We start from the raw sequence: 17,510 nt of genomic DNA, 5'->3' as shown, positions 1-17,510 counted from the left end.
CTGCCAAAGGATACATAGTGGTGGGGGGGGAGGGGAAATCTTCAGACCTCCTCTTCCTCCTTTAAAGTCCATCAGGTGATAGTCTCTGAGCAGACTGTGAATCAGTCTGTGACAGTCCTCGATGGACATCCTCTCCCTCTGGTGGATGAGGCGCTTTCTGGCACACCAAACAGCGTCCTTAAAGCAACACAGCACCCGCCAGGCACTGTCAATGTCCTCCTGTGAATGGGTTCCACAAAAGAGTCCGTTCAACACACCAAAGTGTGTGATAGCAGTCTGTGCATCAAAGTCTTTGAGGTCAGGTTCCAGAGCCCTCAACAGGCCCTGTACAAAGGGACACTCCCAGAAAACATGCAGAACAGTTTCCTCCTGGATGATGCAAAAGGGGCAGTGTCTGTATCTGCACAGGTTTCTGGCATGCATGAATGTCCTGAGTGGCAACCCCCCTTGGATTGCCATCCATGCCAGATCTTTGTGCCTGTTGGTGTGTCTCTTTGAAGAAGCATTCCTCCAGACCACTTTGCAAGTGGCTGAAGGGAGGCCTGGAACAGTCTCAACAATATCCGATGCTCTAATCAACTTGTGGATAGTTTTTGGCTTTCACAAGTCGGGCTTCACTCCATGTAGCCCCAGCTCCTTGATAAACTTGAAAGTGTCCAAGTAGTACCAAGGAGTGTCCCAGTTGTAGAGGATGGAGCTGTCCCATTTGTCCCATCCAAGGGACCTCCAAAGAGGCAGAAGGAAAAAACGGGACATGGAGTTACCACCAGAGTCTACAGTTCTGTCCACCAAAGTTCTGCAGATGCAGTTACAGGCAAAGAACACCCTCAGTAGAGTGGTGATGTCAGGCACGCCCTTACCGCCCTCGAGGGGTTCTTTGAACATAACCGGCCGCTTTACTCTGTCCATTTTGGAGCTCCAGGTGAAGTGAAACACCGCCATGGTGATGGCCTTGCAGGTGTTAACCCGGGGGGGCCAGGCCTGGGCGAGGTACTGCAACACAGGGAGGTTCTCGCTGCGGAGTACCAGTGTTTTACCTTCAATGGTGAGTTCTCGGAGGCTCCAAAGTCCAAACTTTTGTCGCATTTTAGACAGTCTTTCTTCCCAGGACTTCAGGGCTGCACCGCCTGCTCCAAACCAGACTCCGAGAATTTTGATGAAGTCTGCTTTGATGCTGAAGGGCATGGGTGCAGAAGAAGGCAGGAACCACTTTCCGAAGAGCATGACTTCCTGCAGTTGACCTTTGCCCCTGAAGCTTGGCTGAAGTCCTCACAGGTCTGGGCGAGTGTGTCGATGGAGTGCCGGTCGGCACAGAACACTGTCACATCATCCATGTAGAGTGAGCACTTGACCTCCCGTCTGTCCGGTCCTGGTGCGGTGATCCCTCTGATCTCTAGGTTCCGCCTGATGCTTCGGGCGAAGAGCCCTATACAACAGACAACAGAGGTGAGAGAGGGCAGCCTTGTCTGACCCCAGACAACACTGAAAAGGGGTCAGTTTTCCAACCGTTCACCAAGACCACACTACAGATATCGTTGTAAATTACATTTACATACGAACAAAACATTTCCCCAAGACCAAACCTGCGCAGAGTGCTGCACATAAACTCATGAGAGACACGGTCAAAGGCCTTCTCTTGGTCAAGACTGACCAGGGCCGCATGTACACGGCGGCCATGAATGTACTGGACCGTGTCCCGGACAAGCGCAAGGCTGTCCGCAATCCTGCGACCAGGAATGCCACAAGTCTGATCCAGGTGGATGATCTGTCCGAGGACAGACTTCAGCCTGTTGGCCAGAACTTTGGCGAGGATTTTGTAGTCCACGTTCAGAAGAGAGATCGTACGCCAGTTTTTCAGGTCCGATCTCTCCCCTTTGCGCTTATACAAAATCGTGATCACCCCCTCCCTCAGTGTCGGAGGCATTCTGCCCTCCACCACCATCTCCTCGTAAAGCTCGAGCAGGTCCGGGCCCACGAGATCCCACAGCGTTACATAAAGTTCAACTGGGAGACCATCGCAGCCCGGGGTCTTGCCCCGCCTAAAGGATTTAGCGGCAGAGTACAGCTCCTCCAACACCAAGGGGGTGTTGATGGCCGATGAACCTGCAGGATCAATTGGGTTAGAGATACCTGACAGGAACCTGTAGGCTGCCTGTGTGTCTGTTGTTTTCGGGGAGTAGAGGTTGGTGTAGTAGTCGCTGACCACTTGCATCACAGCCTCTTTTTCCCTTCTGGAGTGTTTCGGTCTCGTCACAAAGCTCTGACAAGGGTGTGTGTCCTGAGTGGAGTTTCCTGAAAAAGAAAGAGTTACACTTCTCACCTTTCTCAAGATTCTCCACCTTGGCAAGGGAAGAAAATGTGCCTGGATTCTTCCTCAAAGTGCCCTTTCAGGCTCTTCTTGGTGTCCTCCAGGTCCTGCCTAACGTCCCAGCCACAGTGATGAAGGTCCTGCAGGGACTGCTACTGACGTTGCAGTCTCCTGAGTTCCCTCTTCCTGGCACACACTTGCTGGCGTCCCCTTGCCTGAAAACAGCTGCACAGCTTGACTTTCCAAACTCCCACCAGTCACTTACCCTTCCGAAGAATCGCTTTTCCTCTGTCCAGGTGGCATAGGCCTCCCGGAGTTCCCCCATCAATTCCTCATTTTCCAGCAGGGTACTATTCAGCTTCCAGGAGCCTGGTCCGTGGGCAAAGCCCTCGCCTAGGTCACCCCAAAAGTGAATAGCCCTGTGGTCAGAGAAAAAGCAGGGGATCATAGAGAAATCGTGATGCTTGACTGCTCTTGAAGTGAGCATGAAGTCGATCCTGGAATGCACCAATCCATCGGGTCGGCACCATGAGTAGTTCACGGTACCCTTCCCTATGGATCCCATGGCGTCCTGCAAGGAAGCCTCCGAGATCATCTCCCTGAGCAGCCTAGATGTAGTATCAAGTTTTGCGTACATGCTGGAGCTGCGCCCATCCTCTTCTATCGGACAGTTAAAATCACCGCCGTTTACTACTGCCCTGGTGGTGACGAGTTGGGTCCGCAGGGTCTGGAAAAGTTCCAGCCACTCATTCTTATCTGGGGGGACGTACACGTTGATGAGCCAAACTGGCTCTCCCACCCATGATCCTTCTATGACCAGAAGACGGCCACAGACTAGCCCATGGATGGAGTCAACCGTGAAGCGCCCACCCCTGACAAGAATAGCTACCCCTGCAGACTTACAATCACCACCCCCGGACCAGTAGGAGGGACCAAGGGTCCACTGGGAGGTCAGATGTGTGTACCTCCTCAGAGGAGGAAGTGCACGCTCCTGGAGAATGTAGACATCACTCTCCCCCCTCATCCTCCTCCCCCGCCGACTCGAGGTCCTCCACTATTGGCTCTGGTCCATCGCTGTCGCACTGGTCCCCATTGGGCATTTTAGTGGAGGTGGCGGGTTCCTCTGCTGTTGGACTTCTAGGCTTCCGTTTCCGGCTTCCTGAGGGTCCACTGGTGGGGGTGGAAGGGAGGGCGGGGAAGTCCTCCAGGGAGGACAGGTGCGGGATGGATGGGGGAGGGGTGGGGGTCTCCTCCAGCACAGAGGTGGTGGGTGGGGGTGTGCTGGAGACAGGGGTTGGGGCAGGGGGGCTGGGGCCTGGGCAGGGGAGGGGGTCTGGGCTGGGGCCTGGGCAGGGGCGGGGGTAGGGGTGGTGGGCTTACCAGTGGTCTTCCGAGGTTCCTTTGCTTTTTCCGGCTGCTTCCTCCCGGTGCTGGCGGATGGTTTGCCCTGGATCAGGGCTCCAGCATAAGACCGGGTCCTCTTGGGGCAGTGTTTAAACACATGATAGGCCGCTCTGCAGAGGTTGCAGGCTTTGGACCTTGGACAATCCTTGGTCTCGTGGCCTGTGACCCTACAGAACCTGCAAGCAAGCTCTGTGCAATCCTTACCCATATGTCCGGTGTGGCTACACCTGTTACAGGTGTAGGGTATCCTGGGGTAGTAAAGGATTCCTGCGGAGATGCCCAGGGAGAAGCACAGCTGCAGATGTTGGATGTCCCCCGAAGGGTCCTTCCTGAACTTGCAGAGCACCGATCACTTACCTATCCAGAAGCTGTTGGCATCAAGGATTCGGACAGGGTCCTTCACCACAGTGCAAAACCTCTGGAGGTAAGTGGCTATGTCCTTACCTAGGGTATGGGGGCTCCTCATGGCCACCGTCACCTACTTTTTCGTCCCGTGTTATGGGGCAGTTCGCCGCAAACTTCCAGAAAGAGGATTCAGGAGCACTCGTCTTCACCATCTCCCAGTACCTTCTGCAGACCTGGAACGACACAAAAGTTATAAAGAAAATACCTTTTGTGAAGGCCTGCACCGAAAGTGTTTCCACTTTGCTAAACCCCTTCTCCAGTATCATCTTCTTTCCGAAGATCTCCGGGATCATGTCGGGGACTCTTCCGTCCACCTCCCTCAGCTGCAGCACAACCGTCTGCTTCATCCAAGGCTCTAGGGTAGGGAGCCCGTCTGCAGGCAAGCATGGCTTGGCTGGTTTCGGCTGGCTGACGCCGGCCAAGGTGGGGGTGGAGGTTGAGGCAGCGACATTCTCGGGGGCCTCAGAAGAAGTGGCTGGAGCGGGGTTCCACTTGTTCTTTCCGTTCTCCTTTTCGCTCTTCCCCATCGTCTCAGAGATGGAAGTCGCTTTAGGTGTTCTTAGGCGGCTTCCTTCTGGTTCCTCAACGTCTTCGCTCTTTTTTGTAGCCTTTACAAAGGCTCTAGCATCTACTGCCCGGAGGTAGTAATGTGGAGAGGGGGGGAGGAGGGAAGACTGCAATCTCGTTCCTTGTGGGGGCTAAGCTTCTAGCCCAATAGCAGCAAGTAGGTGAAGCTGAATTTAATCAACAATCTTACAAGGCCGAGCAGAGGGTACCCCACAAGGACCTAATGGCTTGGATAGATACAAGTGGTTCTCATTGTCCTAGCTGTGAAGCAGAGACACTCCTAAAGGCTATAGTCGATACTACACTTGATCTTAGCCAAAAGGCTGAGTAGCGAAACTGTTGGTCCTGTGTTGTATGTAATGATGACAGAATGCCTGCAACAAGCTTTGAACCTGCTTAGTATGGGGGCCCTGTGTTATACCTTAGTGTGAAATGGGGCTTTAATAAAATGAAGACCTGAATGGTGAGGTGAGGAGTATTCTGGGAATATCATTTGATTTTACTATTTGTGTTCAGATCTAGAGTTTACCTTCTGTTCAGTCTGGGGATCATATGACCATCACATTGCCTCCACCTCCTTCCCTGATAGAATAGAGAAATAAAAAGAAGATTCTAGAAGTCACCAGAGAGGGATCATGGATGAGAGGTGAGCGGTGCTGGGAATTCTGGGACATTATCCAGTAACAGACAAGGGATGTGTCTTGATGGTGACTCTATCATTGTGTGTCAGGTTCCTATAAGGTGTCAGGATGTCACTATTTCTCCATGGAGGAGTGGGAGTATTTAGAAGGACACAAGGCTCTCTACAAGGACGTCATGATGGACAATCAGCCACCCCTCACATCACCGGGTAAGAGGAGACTTTATTGTAAAGGAGAGAGCAGCACGGAGGGTCCACCTAGATCCCCCATCATCTGATAAACACATAGAAACAATGTATTCAGTCAGTGTGTGTGTTTCCTTCAGATGGATCCAGTAATGGGAACCCACCAGAGAGATGTCCCCGTCCTCTGTATTCCCAGGATTCCACACAGGAAGGTCACACCATCCCTCACCATCATCAGGTAGATGAGGAACAATCACTGATAGTATCATTGGGATCTGTATATTATCTGCATTGTTACCATTGATGTCATTTTTATTATATATTCAGAGTGGAAACCTGAGAGATTCTAAAGTTGAGGTTAAAGAAGAGATAAAAGAGGAGGATGATGAGGATGGGGTGATGGAGAAGTCAGAGTTTTTAAAAGAACACAAATATCTGTACCAGGACACCATGGTGGAGTCATCCAACTACAGAAACCCACCAGAGAGATGTCCCCGTCCTCTATATTCCAGAGATTCTACAGAGGAAGATCACACCATCCCTCACCATCATCGGGTAGATGATTGACAATTATTGGTAGTTCTGATTTATACACAGCATGTTTGTTACAATGAATGTTTTATTATATATTCAGAGTGGAAACATTGGGGATGATAATATTGATGTTAAAGAAGAGTATAAAGAGGAGGATGAGAAGTATGGAGTTATGGTGTTTTCAGAAGGACACAATGATATGATGGAGCCACCTAATACCAAGAATCCACCAGAGAGATGTCCCCATCCTCTGTATTCCCGGGATTCCACAAAGGAAGATCACACCATCCCTCACCATCATCAGGTAGACAATTGAAAATTATTGGTAGCTATGATTTATACACAGCATGTTTGTTACAATTAATGCTTTATTATATATTCAGAGTGGAAACCTCGGGGATGATAATATTGATGTTAAAGAGGAGTACGGAGTGAAGGAGCTGCCTAATGCCAGGAACCCACCAGAGATATTGCCCCGTCCTCTGTATTCCTGGGATTCTACAGAAGATCACACCATCCCTCAGTATTGCAAGGTTGGTGGGACAGAGCATCTAGAACATGGACTTGTGGAAACAATGTTTGGATTTTATATGTGATGTCACAATAATAAAGCTTATATTTTACAGATGATATTCTCTCTCATTTTCTTGCTCTAGAGTGGAGATCCAATCGATATAGAATTTGAGGTGAAAACAGAAGAAGAAGAGATGTATGTGAGGGATGATCAGCAGTCTATGGAGGAGAATGGAATAATGGGGACGTTTATAGAGGAGGACACTCCTGCAGAGATCAGCACAGGTGGGTCATTAACACTAAATACATTCCTCCACGCATACTGCTCACTGATTGGTCCAGAGTAGAGCGGGGACTGGGTGATATCAGCCTGTAATACCCTGGTCACTTTCCTGAGCTGTGTTCCCCATCCTGTATTCCTGTATTTCTCTTGGATAATCTTATTTCTCTGTGCTATAGACACAATGTATGTATCTAGACTGGATTTATGGATATTCTGGGGTTCAGCTGGCAGCAAAATGTTCATTTTCACAATAGATGTTACTAGACCTAGGCACCTGAGGTGCTTTGGGTCTTCTGCCCCATACTCGGGTTTGGCAAGATCTGACAGAACAATTCTCCCAGGATTACTTGCCTGTGCCGGTGGAGGGATATGTCTGTATAGTCTCAGAGCCAAGTCACTGAGTGCAGTCTCAGGAGATGGGAGGCAGCGGTCTGGGACCTCTGCAATTTGTCTCATTTAAACATTTAAGCTCCCACTGAATACCAATATTATGAGTTCTGACCCTTACACTATATACATTTTATTGTACATTACATACTCCTGACCCCTGCACTATATATTCTATGTTGTACATTACATTATTCTGATACTATAAAATCCTAACTGTTATATACTATATAATAAGTTGTATATTACATTGGCCTTTCCTCTTTTGCACCCATTTCCTACCAGCTGGACAATTTATATCTGATGATTTGATTGGAGCACAGACTTCTACATGTTGATAATAATGTGATGACATTCTCAAACTTTGGAACCTTAAACAGAAAGTGATAATGAGAGAGGAGTCAATAACCCAGTGATGGTGGTCTTCAGGATCAGTCCAGCCTTCATCTTGGTTGTTCTCCCCCCATCCTCACTCTCTGACCCCTGGTGGGGCTCGGCCTCTCTGTTATTCATGACTAAATCATGGACTAAATAAGGAAGTGCAGGACTTCTTGTGTGGGAAGATGGCAATGCGTGATAGAGGGGTTGGGGACACTCCTATAATCCCCTCATCACTGTCACTCCTATAAAAGACAGTTCTCATTGTTTCCTCACTCTCTAAGGTCCATAAATAAAGAAATGAACTGGTAGGGGATTCAGAGATGTAGGGCTGAAACAACTAATTGTCATAATCGATTATGAAAATAGTTTTCAATTATTGCCATAAACAATTCATTGGTCAGTCGATTAATTGGCCTGCATACAGAATCCGTTATTTCTTTACATATCAGAAAATACATGTCAGTAAATGAGTGAGGAGCAATGCCTTATGGGACATGTAGTCCTGGGCAAGAGAAGGAAGCAAGTTATTCTAAAGGCAGAACTTTACCATCCTATAGGGGAACTCTATACTATACTTTGTGGCTTCCTATAGGGGAACTCTATACTATACTTTGTAGATTCCTATAGGGGAAATCTATATTATACTTAGTAGTTTCCTATAGGGGAACTCTATACTATACTTTGAGATTCCTATAGAGGCGCTCTGAAGGCAGGAGGAGCCAGAAGTGGGTGGGTGTAGAAGAGGAGAATTAGGGCTGCTCTGTGCAAAACCATTACACAGAGTAGGTTAGTATGACAAGTTTGTTTGGAAAAAAAAAGAAATCCAACATTTACAATGACTTTAAGGTCTCTGTGCAGGGAAGATCAGCATCTGACCCCAGAGAAGGTGGTGGCTGATAGACTGGAGGTAATAGAAGGCATTAATATTACATAATGTAAACGTTTACCAGTGTTGTGCATTATATTTAAAATTATTATAGCCATGAAAAAAAAGTCCCCCCACCCCTCATATATCTTTATGTGTGACTCCGAGGTAAAATCCCCATATATCCTACTTTTGGGTATATTTATTATTATTATATATGACGGGGCTCGACAAATCCCAGGCTCCAGGTCGCCGTTGCGACTAGAAATTGTGCCCTGGCGCCTGGGTTTTTGTCACTGACAGGTGCCTCTGCTACAGGGCTGGCTGTGGGTTCTTGGCCGGGAAAGTGGAGGCCCTCCAGACACAGAGCACTGTCTGGTAGTCGGGATGGAGCAGGAAGAGAGCGGCTCAGCAGCCGCTGACTTCCTCCTCCCTTCTCCACACACTGTTGGCAGAGCAGCACCACAGTGTGTGAAACTGAGAGGAGCTGTCAAAATTGAGGCTGGATGTTGGGGTGGGCGGTACCCAGCTTTCGAGCACCAGCCAATGGAATGGGAACATGGGTGGGCCGATACGCGTATGTGGCCCACCCCTTTCTTAAGCAGCCCAATCATTGGCTGAGTAGCTGCTGGGTCCCGCCCACCTCTGACATCAAACTGAATTTGTCAGCTTCTCTCTCTCCATACAGTTTCACACGCTGCAGCACTGCAGAGAGCAATCCGTTTCACAGTTACACTATCGGCTGTGAAACCTGCCAGTGCCACCTGCCAGTACAATCCAGTGCCACCTGCCAATGCCTGTTAGTGCCACCTGCCAATGCCATCTGCCAGTGACACCTGCCAGTGCAACCCAGTGCCACCTGCCAATGACAGCGCCACCAGTGCAATCTAGTGCCACTTGCCAATCAGTCCCAACCTGTGCCAGTGCCACGGGCCATCCAGTGCCACCTGCCAGTGCCATCCAGTGCCACCTGCCAGTTCCATCCAGTACCTCCTGCCAATGCCAGTTAGTGCCACCTGCCAATGCCAGTTAGTGCCACCTGCCAATGCCAGTTAGTGCTACCTGCCAGTGTCATCCAGTGCCACCTGCCAATGCCACCTGCCAGTGCCAACCAGTGCAATCCAGTGCCACTTGCCAATCAGTGCCAACCTGTGCCACTTGTCAGTGCCACCTGCCAGTGCCATGTGCCAACCATTGCCAGTGCCATCTTCCTGTGCCACCTGCCAGTGCAAGTTAGTGCCACTTGCCAATGCCAGTTAGTGCCACCTACCAGTGCCACCTGCCAGTGCCAAGCAGTGCCATCCAGTGGCACCTGCCAGTGCAATCCAGTGCCATCTGCCAATGCCAGTTAGTGCCACCTGCCAGTGCCACTTGCCAGTGCCATCTGCCAGTGCAATCCAGTGCCACCTGCCAGTTAGTGACACCTTCAGTGCCAACCAGTGTCACCTGCCAGTGCCAACCAGTGCAATCCAGTGCCACTTGCCAATCAGTGCAAACCTGTGCCACTTGCCAGTGCAACGTACCAACCATTGCCACCTGCCAGTGCAATCCAGTGCCACCTGCCAATGCCAGTTAGTGCCACCTGCCAGTGCCAATCACTGCCAATCTGTGCCACTTGTCAGTGCCATCTGCCAGTGCAACTTGCAAACCAGTGCCACCTGCCAGTGCCATCTTCCATTGCCACCTGCCAGTGCAAGTTAGTACCACCTGCCAATGCCATCTGCCAGTGCCACGTGCTAGTGCCAAGCAGTGCCACCTGCCAGTGCCCAGCATTGCCATCTAGTGGCACCTGTCAGTGCCAGTTAGTGCCACCTGCCAATACCAGTTAATGCCACCTGCCAATTCCACCTGCCAGTTAGTGCCACCTTCCAGTGCCATCCCGTGCCACCTGCCAGTATTTTCCTTTTTTCTCTTGGCATCAGGCATGAGCAATTCTTATTGCCCTATGCCCCAGACATGCAGTTTTGGGTGCTGGGCAGAGGATTTAAATAACTGGCTCCTAACTTTTTCAGCTGGCTCCTAGATTCTAAGCAAATTTGTCATGCCTTGATATATGATGTAAGATATATTACTTTCACTATTTCGCTTTATAAATGAATCCCTTATAGTAGTGATTATCTACTGTTTTTGTACAATAAATGTTTATTTTTTTTCCCCGTAATCTTTCAGGACGGCTTACAGAGAGAGAGTCTCCTCCCACCTAGTACAGGAAACACATGATCCACATTATAAAAGACCACCCATAGGCCATGGCCCCTCAGTGTTATGTGTTTCCTCCGACCAGACAGGAACTTCAAGCAAGTTGTTTGTTATTTTGTCTGGCCTACGTGCTAGGTAGCAGGGGCATCTCAGCGGCCAGGTCCCTCTTACAGGGGCAGTGCTTCTGGAGAGCCGGTTGGCTTTGGGTTATCCTGAGCCCCTCTCATCTCCCTGTTGGTTGTACTTTCAGTGTAAGGTGCCTTCTTTTGGTGCAGGAGGATATGTGCTCAGATGAGTTCATCCCTGGTGGTAGTGTTTGCCGACCGCAGGCTGGTCTCTCATAGCAGGGGGTAGCCTGCTTCTCCCAGGTCATTCCCGCTTCATTCCTGCCAATTTTGGAGCATAGGGAGCTTGGTAAGCCCGTCTCCATGCTGGCATCCTCGTGTGGCCAAATCCATCTCACAGGCAGGAAGTGGTGCAGTCGCCGGAAGTCATGTGGTGGCCATCCTGGTACACCCGCAGGAGAAACCCAGCCTGTACCGAGGAGAGGAAGGCGGGCACGCTATCCACAGGGACGGCACCAGATCCACAGCGCCATCCCAGGTCCTTCATGCCAGTATAAATAAAGGGCACTGGCAGAAGATGGCGCTGGGTTGCTTCCTGGACGGTGGACATGGAAGAGCAGGGGACTGCGGATGCAGGTCTGGAGGCACCATCACTTGACTTTGACCCTAATGTAAGAAAAGGGTGGCTAGGGTGCTTCTATCTTCTTTTCTTACCCTCCTGTGGTGGGGGCACTGGGGGATTGTGTGGGCCTTTTTGTAGGTGCATTGGTGTAGCCTCCCTCTAGTAGAAGGTTGAGTCACATATAGCATCAAAGGTCCTGGTGGTGGGTGTTTGTGTTAAAAATTCTAAGGCAGGAATTTTTTGCTATGCACCAGGGTGTTTTCTTTCCATTCAGTTTGTACTTCAGTTGAAGTAACACTGGTTTGGTTATTTCCAGGATGAAAAGACCAAAGAAAGCAAGACAGATGCCCAGTCTGTACTAAAAAAATGCTCTCTGGTTGTAAAAAAAGACATATGTTAAGATTGCATTGAAAACCTGGTCAAGAACCAAACAACCCCGCTATTCAAAAATGTCATGGATTCAATGAAAAAGTAGATGATGCAGACTCTAAAATCATTCAAACCACGTGCACAGGATTCCGGGGAAGATCTCATCCCCAGTAAATCCAATAACAGCGCTAGATTCCGATAACCCCTTTTATCAGGCAGGTGACCCCTGATCGAGGGCTGGAGGAGAGCACAGAGTCAGCTTCAGACTCGGATGAAGGGGGTTTTAAAGAGGACAAGCCAAATAAAACCCAAAGATTCCTGTTTCCCTCAGAGGAGACAGATGAGTTATTAACCACTTCAGCCTCGGACCAATAAACACCTTAAGGACCAGAGGTCTTTTTCCAATTTCGCACTGCGCTGCTTTAACTGGTAATTGTGCGGTCATGCAATATTGCACCCAAAGGAAATTTGCGTCCTTTTCTTCCCACAAATAGAGCTTTCTTTTGATGGTATTTGATTGCCTCTGCGATTTTTATTTTTTGCGATATAAATGGAAAAAGAGCGAAAATTTTGAAAAAAAAAAGATATTTTCTTCTTTTTGTTATAAGAAAAATCGAATAAACTAAATTCTAGTCATACATTGAGGGCAAAATTTATTCAGCCACATGTCTTTAGTAAAAAAAATGTCAATAAGCGTATATTTTTTGGTTTGCGCAAAAGTTATAGCGTCTACCAACTAGAGTACATTTTCTGGAATTTACACATCTTTTAATTTATGACTGCCTATCTCATTTCTTGAGGTGCTAAAATGGGAGGGCAGTACAAACCCCCCCAAATGACCCCATTTTGGAAAGTAGACACCCCGAGCTATTTGCTGAGGGCCATGTTGAGATCATTGAATATTTTTTTTTTTGTCCCAAGGGATTGAATAATGACAAAAAAAAAAATATTTTTTTTTTAACAAAAAGTTGTCACTAAATGATATATTGATCACACATGCCATGGTTATATGTGGAATTGCACCCCAAAATATATTCCGCTACTTCTCCCGAGTATGGGGATACCACATGTGTGGGACTTTTTGGGAGCCTAGCCGCGTACGGGACCCCGAAATCCAAGCACCGCCTTCAGGATTTCTATGGGCATACATTTTTTATTTTACTCCTCACTACCTATCACTACCTATCACAGTTTTGAAGGCCATAAAATGCCAAGATGGCACAAAACCCCCCTAAATGACCCCATTTTGGAAAGTAGACACCCCAAGCTATTTGCTGAGGGCCATGTTGAGACCATTGAATATTTTTTTTTTGTCCCAAGGGATTGAATAATGACAAAAAATAAAAATTTTTTTTTTTTTTACAAAAAGTTGTCACTAAATGATATATTGCTCACACATGCCATGGTTATATGTGGAATTGCACCCCAAAATATATTCCGCTACTTCTCCCGAATATGGGGATACCACATGTGTGGGACTTTTTGGGAGTCTAGTCGCGCACGGCACCCCGAAAACCAAGCACTGCCTTCCGGATTTAAATATAAAATGCTACCAAAAAAACTGTTAGCGATCGCAGGGATCAGGCCTGACTCTGCGATTGCTGCAGTTATGTGTTTAGTGTTTTGTAAGTGACAGTGATCGATCGATACTGCACTTGGGTGGGCTGGGCAGAGGGGCAAAACACAGGTGCTAGCAGGTATCTGTGCTTATCCCGCTAACAATGCGTTTTTTTGGAACCCTAAACTGCTGGGGACGCTAGTATAGATCTGATCAGATCAGATATTGATCTGTTCAGATTCTATACCACTACGGGAGGTTTATGCTTTGCGTGTGGGTGTTAGCGGTACTGGCACTAACCTAGCGCTGCCTGGGGCGACGCAGACCCTGACCCTAAAACCTAATTGATATCACCCGCCGGGTGATCAGGGGGTTAAACCTTTATTGGGTAATAAATGGTGGGTGCCCTTATGCTATAAAAAGCAAACTAACCAGAGTCACCCGTAACACTTATACGGTGATCAGTGGTGAAAGGGTTAACTAGGGGCAATCAGGGGGTTCACATTTTTATTAGGTAGTATATGGGGGTCCCTGGCGCTATATAAAAACCTGACGGGGAACCTAAATAACTAACTGGCTAACCAGCGTCACCAGTGACACTTGTACTGTGATCGCTGGTGAAAGGGTTAACTAGGGGCAATCAGGGGGTTAAAACCATTATTGGGTAGTATATGGGGGTACCTAATGCTATAAAAACCTGGCGGTGAACCTAAAAAAATAACTAGCTACCTAACGACACTAGTGACACTAATGCAGCGATCAGAAAAACGATCGCTTAGTGACACTGGCAAAAGGGGGTGAAAGGGTTAACTAGGGGCAATCAGGGGGTTAAAACCATTATTGGGTAGTATATCGGGGTACCTGGCGGTGAACCTAAAAAAATAACTAGCTACCTAGCGGCACTAGTGACACTAATGCAGCGATCAGAAAAACGATCGCTTAGTGACACTGGCAAAAGGGGGTGAAAGGGTTAACTAGGGGCAATCAGGGGGATTAAAACCATTATTGGGTAGTATATCGGGGTACCTAGCGCTATAAAAACCTGGTGGTGAACCTAAAAAAAAACTAGCTACCTAGCGACAATAGCGACACTAATGCAGCGATCAGAAAAATGATCGCTTAGTGACACTGGCAAAAGGGGGTGAAAGGGTTAACTAGGGGCAATCAGGGGGTTAAAACCATTATTGGGTAGTATATCGGGGTACCTAGCGATATAAAAACCTGGCGGTGAACCTAAAAAAAAACTAGCTACCTAGCGACAATAGCGACACTAATGCAGCGATCAGAAAAATGATCGCTTAGTGACACTGGCAAAAGGGGGTGAAAGGGTTAACTAGGGGCAATCAGGGGGTTAAAACCATTATTGGGTAGTATATCGGGGTACCTAGCGATATAAAAACCTGGCGGTGAACCTAAAAAAAGAACTAGCTACCTAGCGACACTACTGCAGCGATCAGAAAAATGATCGCTTAGTGACACTGGCAAAAGGGGGTGAAAGGGTTAACTCTAGGGGCAATCAGGGGGTTAAATCTTTATTGGGCGGTGATAGGGGGCTACCCTGGACCTAACACTAACTGCCCTGATAGTTTTTACTTTTACAACTGACACTGAATGCAGTGATCAGTAAAGAAATGATCAATGCAATCAGTGACACTGTGACTGGGGGGGGGGGGGGAGGGGGGGTTGTGTGCCTGTGTGTACCTACATGTCAGTGTAGTGTTGGTGCACACTTACTTTGTGTCTTCTCCTCGTAGTCCGGTCAAAAAGACCACCCCGAGGAGAATGACATCACTTCCTCCTTCCTGTGTAAACAATACACAGTGGGAGGAAGCTTGTCATTGGCCAGGAGCGATCCAGAGGGGGTGGCCAGAAACCAACGGCCATCCCCTCATCACGGATCGCTCCTGGAGCGAACCGGATCGCCGTATCCAGCGGGAGGGGGTCCGATCGGACCCCCGCCGCTGGAAGGCAGGCACGTACATGTACGTGCTTGTGCCTGCCTGTGCCATTGTGATGACGTACAATGGCAATACGGCGGTCCTTAAGTGGTTAAAGGCCATATATGATACCCTGGATTTGGACAAGTCAGAATATAAAGAACTGTCTGTGTATGACCTGTTATATGCAGGCCTTCAAGCCAAGCAGGCCAGAACCTTTCCGGTTCACGCTTTACTAAAAGAAACAGTGTTGCAGGAGTGGAAAGTACCAGAAAAAAGAATCCTTCCCCCAAAAAACCTAAAAGGGAGGTTTCCTTTCAAAGAAGAGGATATGGGTCTATGGCCCAAGTTAGATGCCTCCCTATTGAAGGTCTCGAAGGGAGCGGAATTCTCTTTTGAGGATACAGGCTCATTAAAAGAGCCGATGGACAGGAAAGCTGAAGGTTACTTGAAAAAGGCATGGGAGGCCTGTTCAGCTAGCTTGAAACCTGCCCTTGTCACTACATGTGTAGTCCGTATTTTGATTTGTGGTTAAAACAGCTCCGCTCACTTCTAGAGTCAGATACTCCAAAAGAAGAGATCTTGGAGGCTCTACTAACATTAAACAAGGCAGTGGCTTATATAGTGGATGCTTCCACAGAGCCTGCGTGATTTATGGCCAGCACTACCGCCTTAGTTAACGAGGCCAGGAGGGCTATCTGGTTAAAATCATGGGAAGGGGTGAAGGTCTCAAAAATTTAAGCTCTGTCCTTTCGCTTTCAGGTGGATTGTTGTTTGGGAAAGAGTTGGAGTCGGTACTTGAAAGGTCAGCCAACAGGAAAAAGGGTTTCCTATCCCCAAAAAGCAGCAACAATTTTTTTTTTTTTTTTAATCTCTTTCAAGGGGCAAGTGGTAGATATCGGCAGAACAAAGATTATGCAAGCAGGCAGGATCAGAGAAAAGGGTGGCGGTATGGGGGGGGGGGGGAAGAAGGTGGCTTCCTTTTCAAACCCCCCCCAGCCTAAGGACCCCTCTCAGTGACTCAGACAGCCGGGTGGGGGGAAGATTGGGGGCCTTCTTCCCACATTGGCAGGACATTTCCTGCAACAATTCTGGATCTTATCAATCACGGATACAGAGCAGAATTAGTGGGCTGTCCTGCTAAAAAATGTCTTCCTACAATTTTACCAAGAGAGCAAGAAAAACAGGTGGCCATGTCTTCTCTCCTTCAAAATATGCTTGAGGATGATGTGATAAGTTACATCCCTCCAAATCAAAGGAAGGGTGGATTTTATTCCCACGTCTTCCTCAGGAAAAAGCCGTCGGGAAAATATCAGCGTATTCTAAATCTGAAACCGGTCAACACTTTCCTCAAATATAAATGGTTCAAGATGGAGTCTATTTACACCACCAGGGACTTGCTGACCACAGAAGTTTTCATGGCTTCATTAGATCTAAGGGACATATCTGCACATCCCAATTTGGATGGAGTCCAGGCAATACCTTAGATTCAAAGAACAAGTTCATAAACCTGTACTTTAAATTCCACTCTCTGCCGTTCTGCCTAGCGTCGGCACCGCACGTTTTTACAAAAGTGCTAATGGAAGCATTGCAAATTCTGAGGGCGGAGGGGAATCAAATAATCCCTTACTTAGACAACCTACTAATATTTGCAGATTCCGATAAAAGTGGAACAGAACATGAACAGGACCATAGTACATCTCCAGCAGCTGGCCTGTCTGGTGAATTTGGAAAAGTCACAGCTAGTCCCTACCCAAAAGATAACATTTCTGGAGTACACAAAAAAATGTAACTTTATACAAAATCTTTCTGATGGAAGAAAAAATAATGACGATAATTACAGAGGCAAGCGACCTCTGCGGAAGCCCGGAGACCTCAATACAAAACATGAGGATTCTCGGATTGAAGATGGCGGCCATCCCAGGGGTTCAATGGGCCCAATTTCACATGAGAGCTCTGCAGTCCTTTATGCTCTCAATCTGGGATGGGAAGAAGGAGTCGCTCCCAAGCCGAGGGGAAGATCCCTCTGGAAATAAAACTGTCAGTCAGGTGGTGGCTAAATGCAGAATATCTCTCGGCTGGTCCTCTTTGGTCGCAACACCTTCCAGTAACAGTCACCATGGACGTGAGTGGCCAAGGATGAGGCACCCACACAGGCAACCAGATGCTACAAGGGGTCTGGAACAATCAATTAGCCCACCTCTCTTCCAATGCAAAAGAGCTAAAAGCCGTACAAAGGGTCTTAGTGGCTTTTGGCCCTTTCCTGATAGGAAAACATGTACAAGAC

At 48.1% G+C, this 17,510-nt stretch overlaps 2 protein-coding genes across 3 annotated transcripts in view; both read left to right on the top strand.

The window, feature by feature from the left end:
- LOC143986894 (gastrula zinc finger protein XlCGF66.1-like) overlaps nt 1-17,510 on the top strand; it is a 373,036-nt gene that overhangs the window by 312,378 nt on the left and 43,148 nt on the right. The window lies entirely within an intron of this gene.
- LOC143989543 (uncharacterized) overlaps nt 1-17,510 on the top strand; it is a 32,398-nt gene that overhangs the window by 8,211 nt on the left and 6,677 nt on the right. The window contains exons 2-8 of one of the 2 annotated variants that reach the window (XM_077489702.1): nt 5,201-5,330; nt 5,415-5,534; nt 5,651-5,748; nt 5,838-6,065; nt 6,145-6,348; nt 6,428-6,577; nt 6,701-6,842. In XM_077489702.1, coding sequence (XP_077345828.1) covers nt 5,324-5,330; nt 5,415-5,534; nt 5,651-5,748; nt 5,838-6,065; nt 6,145-6,348; nt 6,428-6,577; nt 6,701-6,842 — 949 coding nt within the window. In that variant the 5' untranslated portion in view covers nt 5,201-5,323. Of the gene's footprint in view, nt 1-4,806; nt 5,331-5,414; nt 5,535-5,650; nt 5,749-5,837; nt 6,066-6,144; nt 6,349-6,427; nt 6,578-6,700; nt 6,843-17,510 lie in introns of those variants that run through there. The other variant, XM_077489703.1, reaches the window with a different exon arrangement.

Source organism: Lithobates pipiens, unplaced genomic scaffold (genome assembly GCF_037356315.1).
Source record: "Lithobates pipiens isolate NorthernLeopardFrog02 unplaced genomic scaffold, aLitPip1_a1.2 Scaffold_18, whole genome shotgun sequence".
In the NCBI taxonomy this organism is placed as follows: domain Eukaryota; kingdom Metazoa; phylum Chordata; class Amphibia; order Anura; family Ranidae; genus Lithobates; species Lithobates pipiens.
This window is presented reverse-complemented; position numbering and strand designations above follow the sequence as displayed.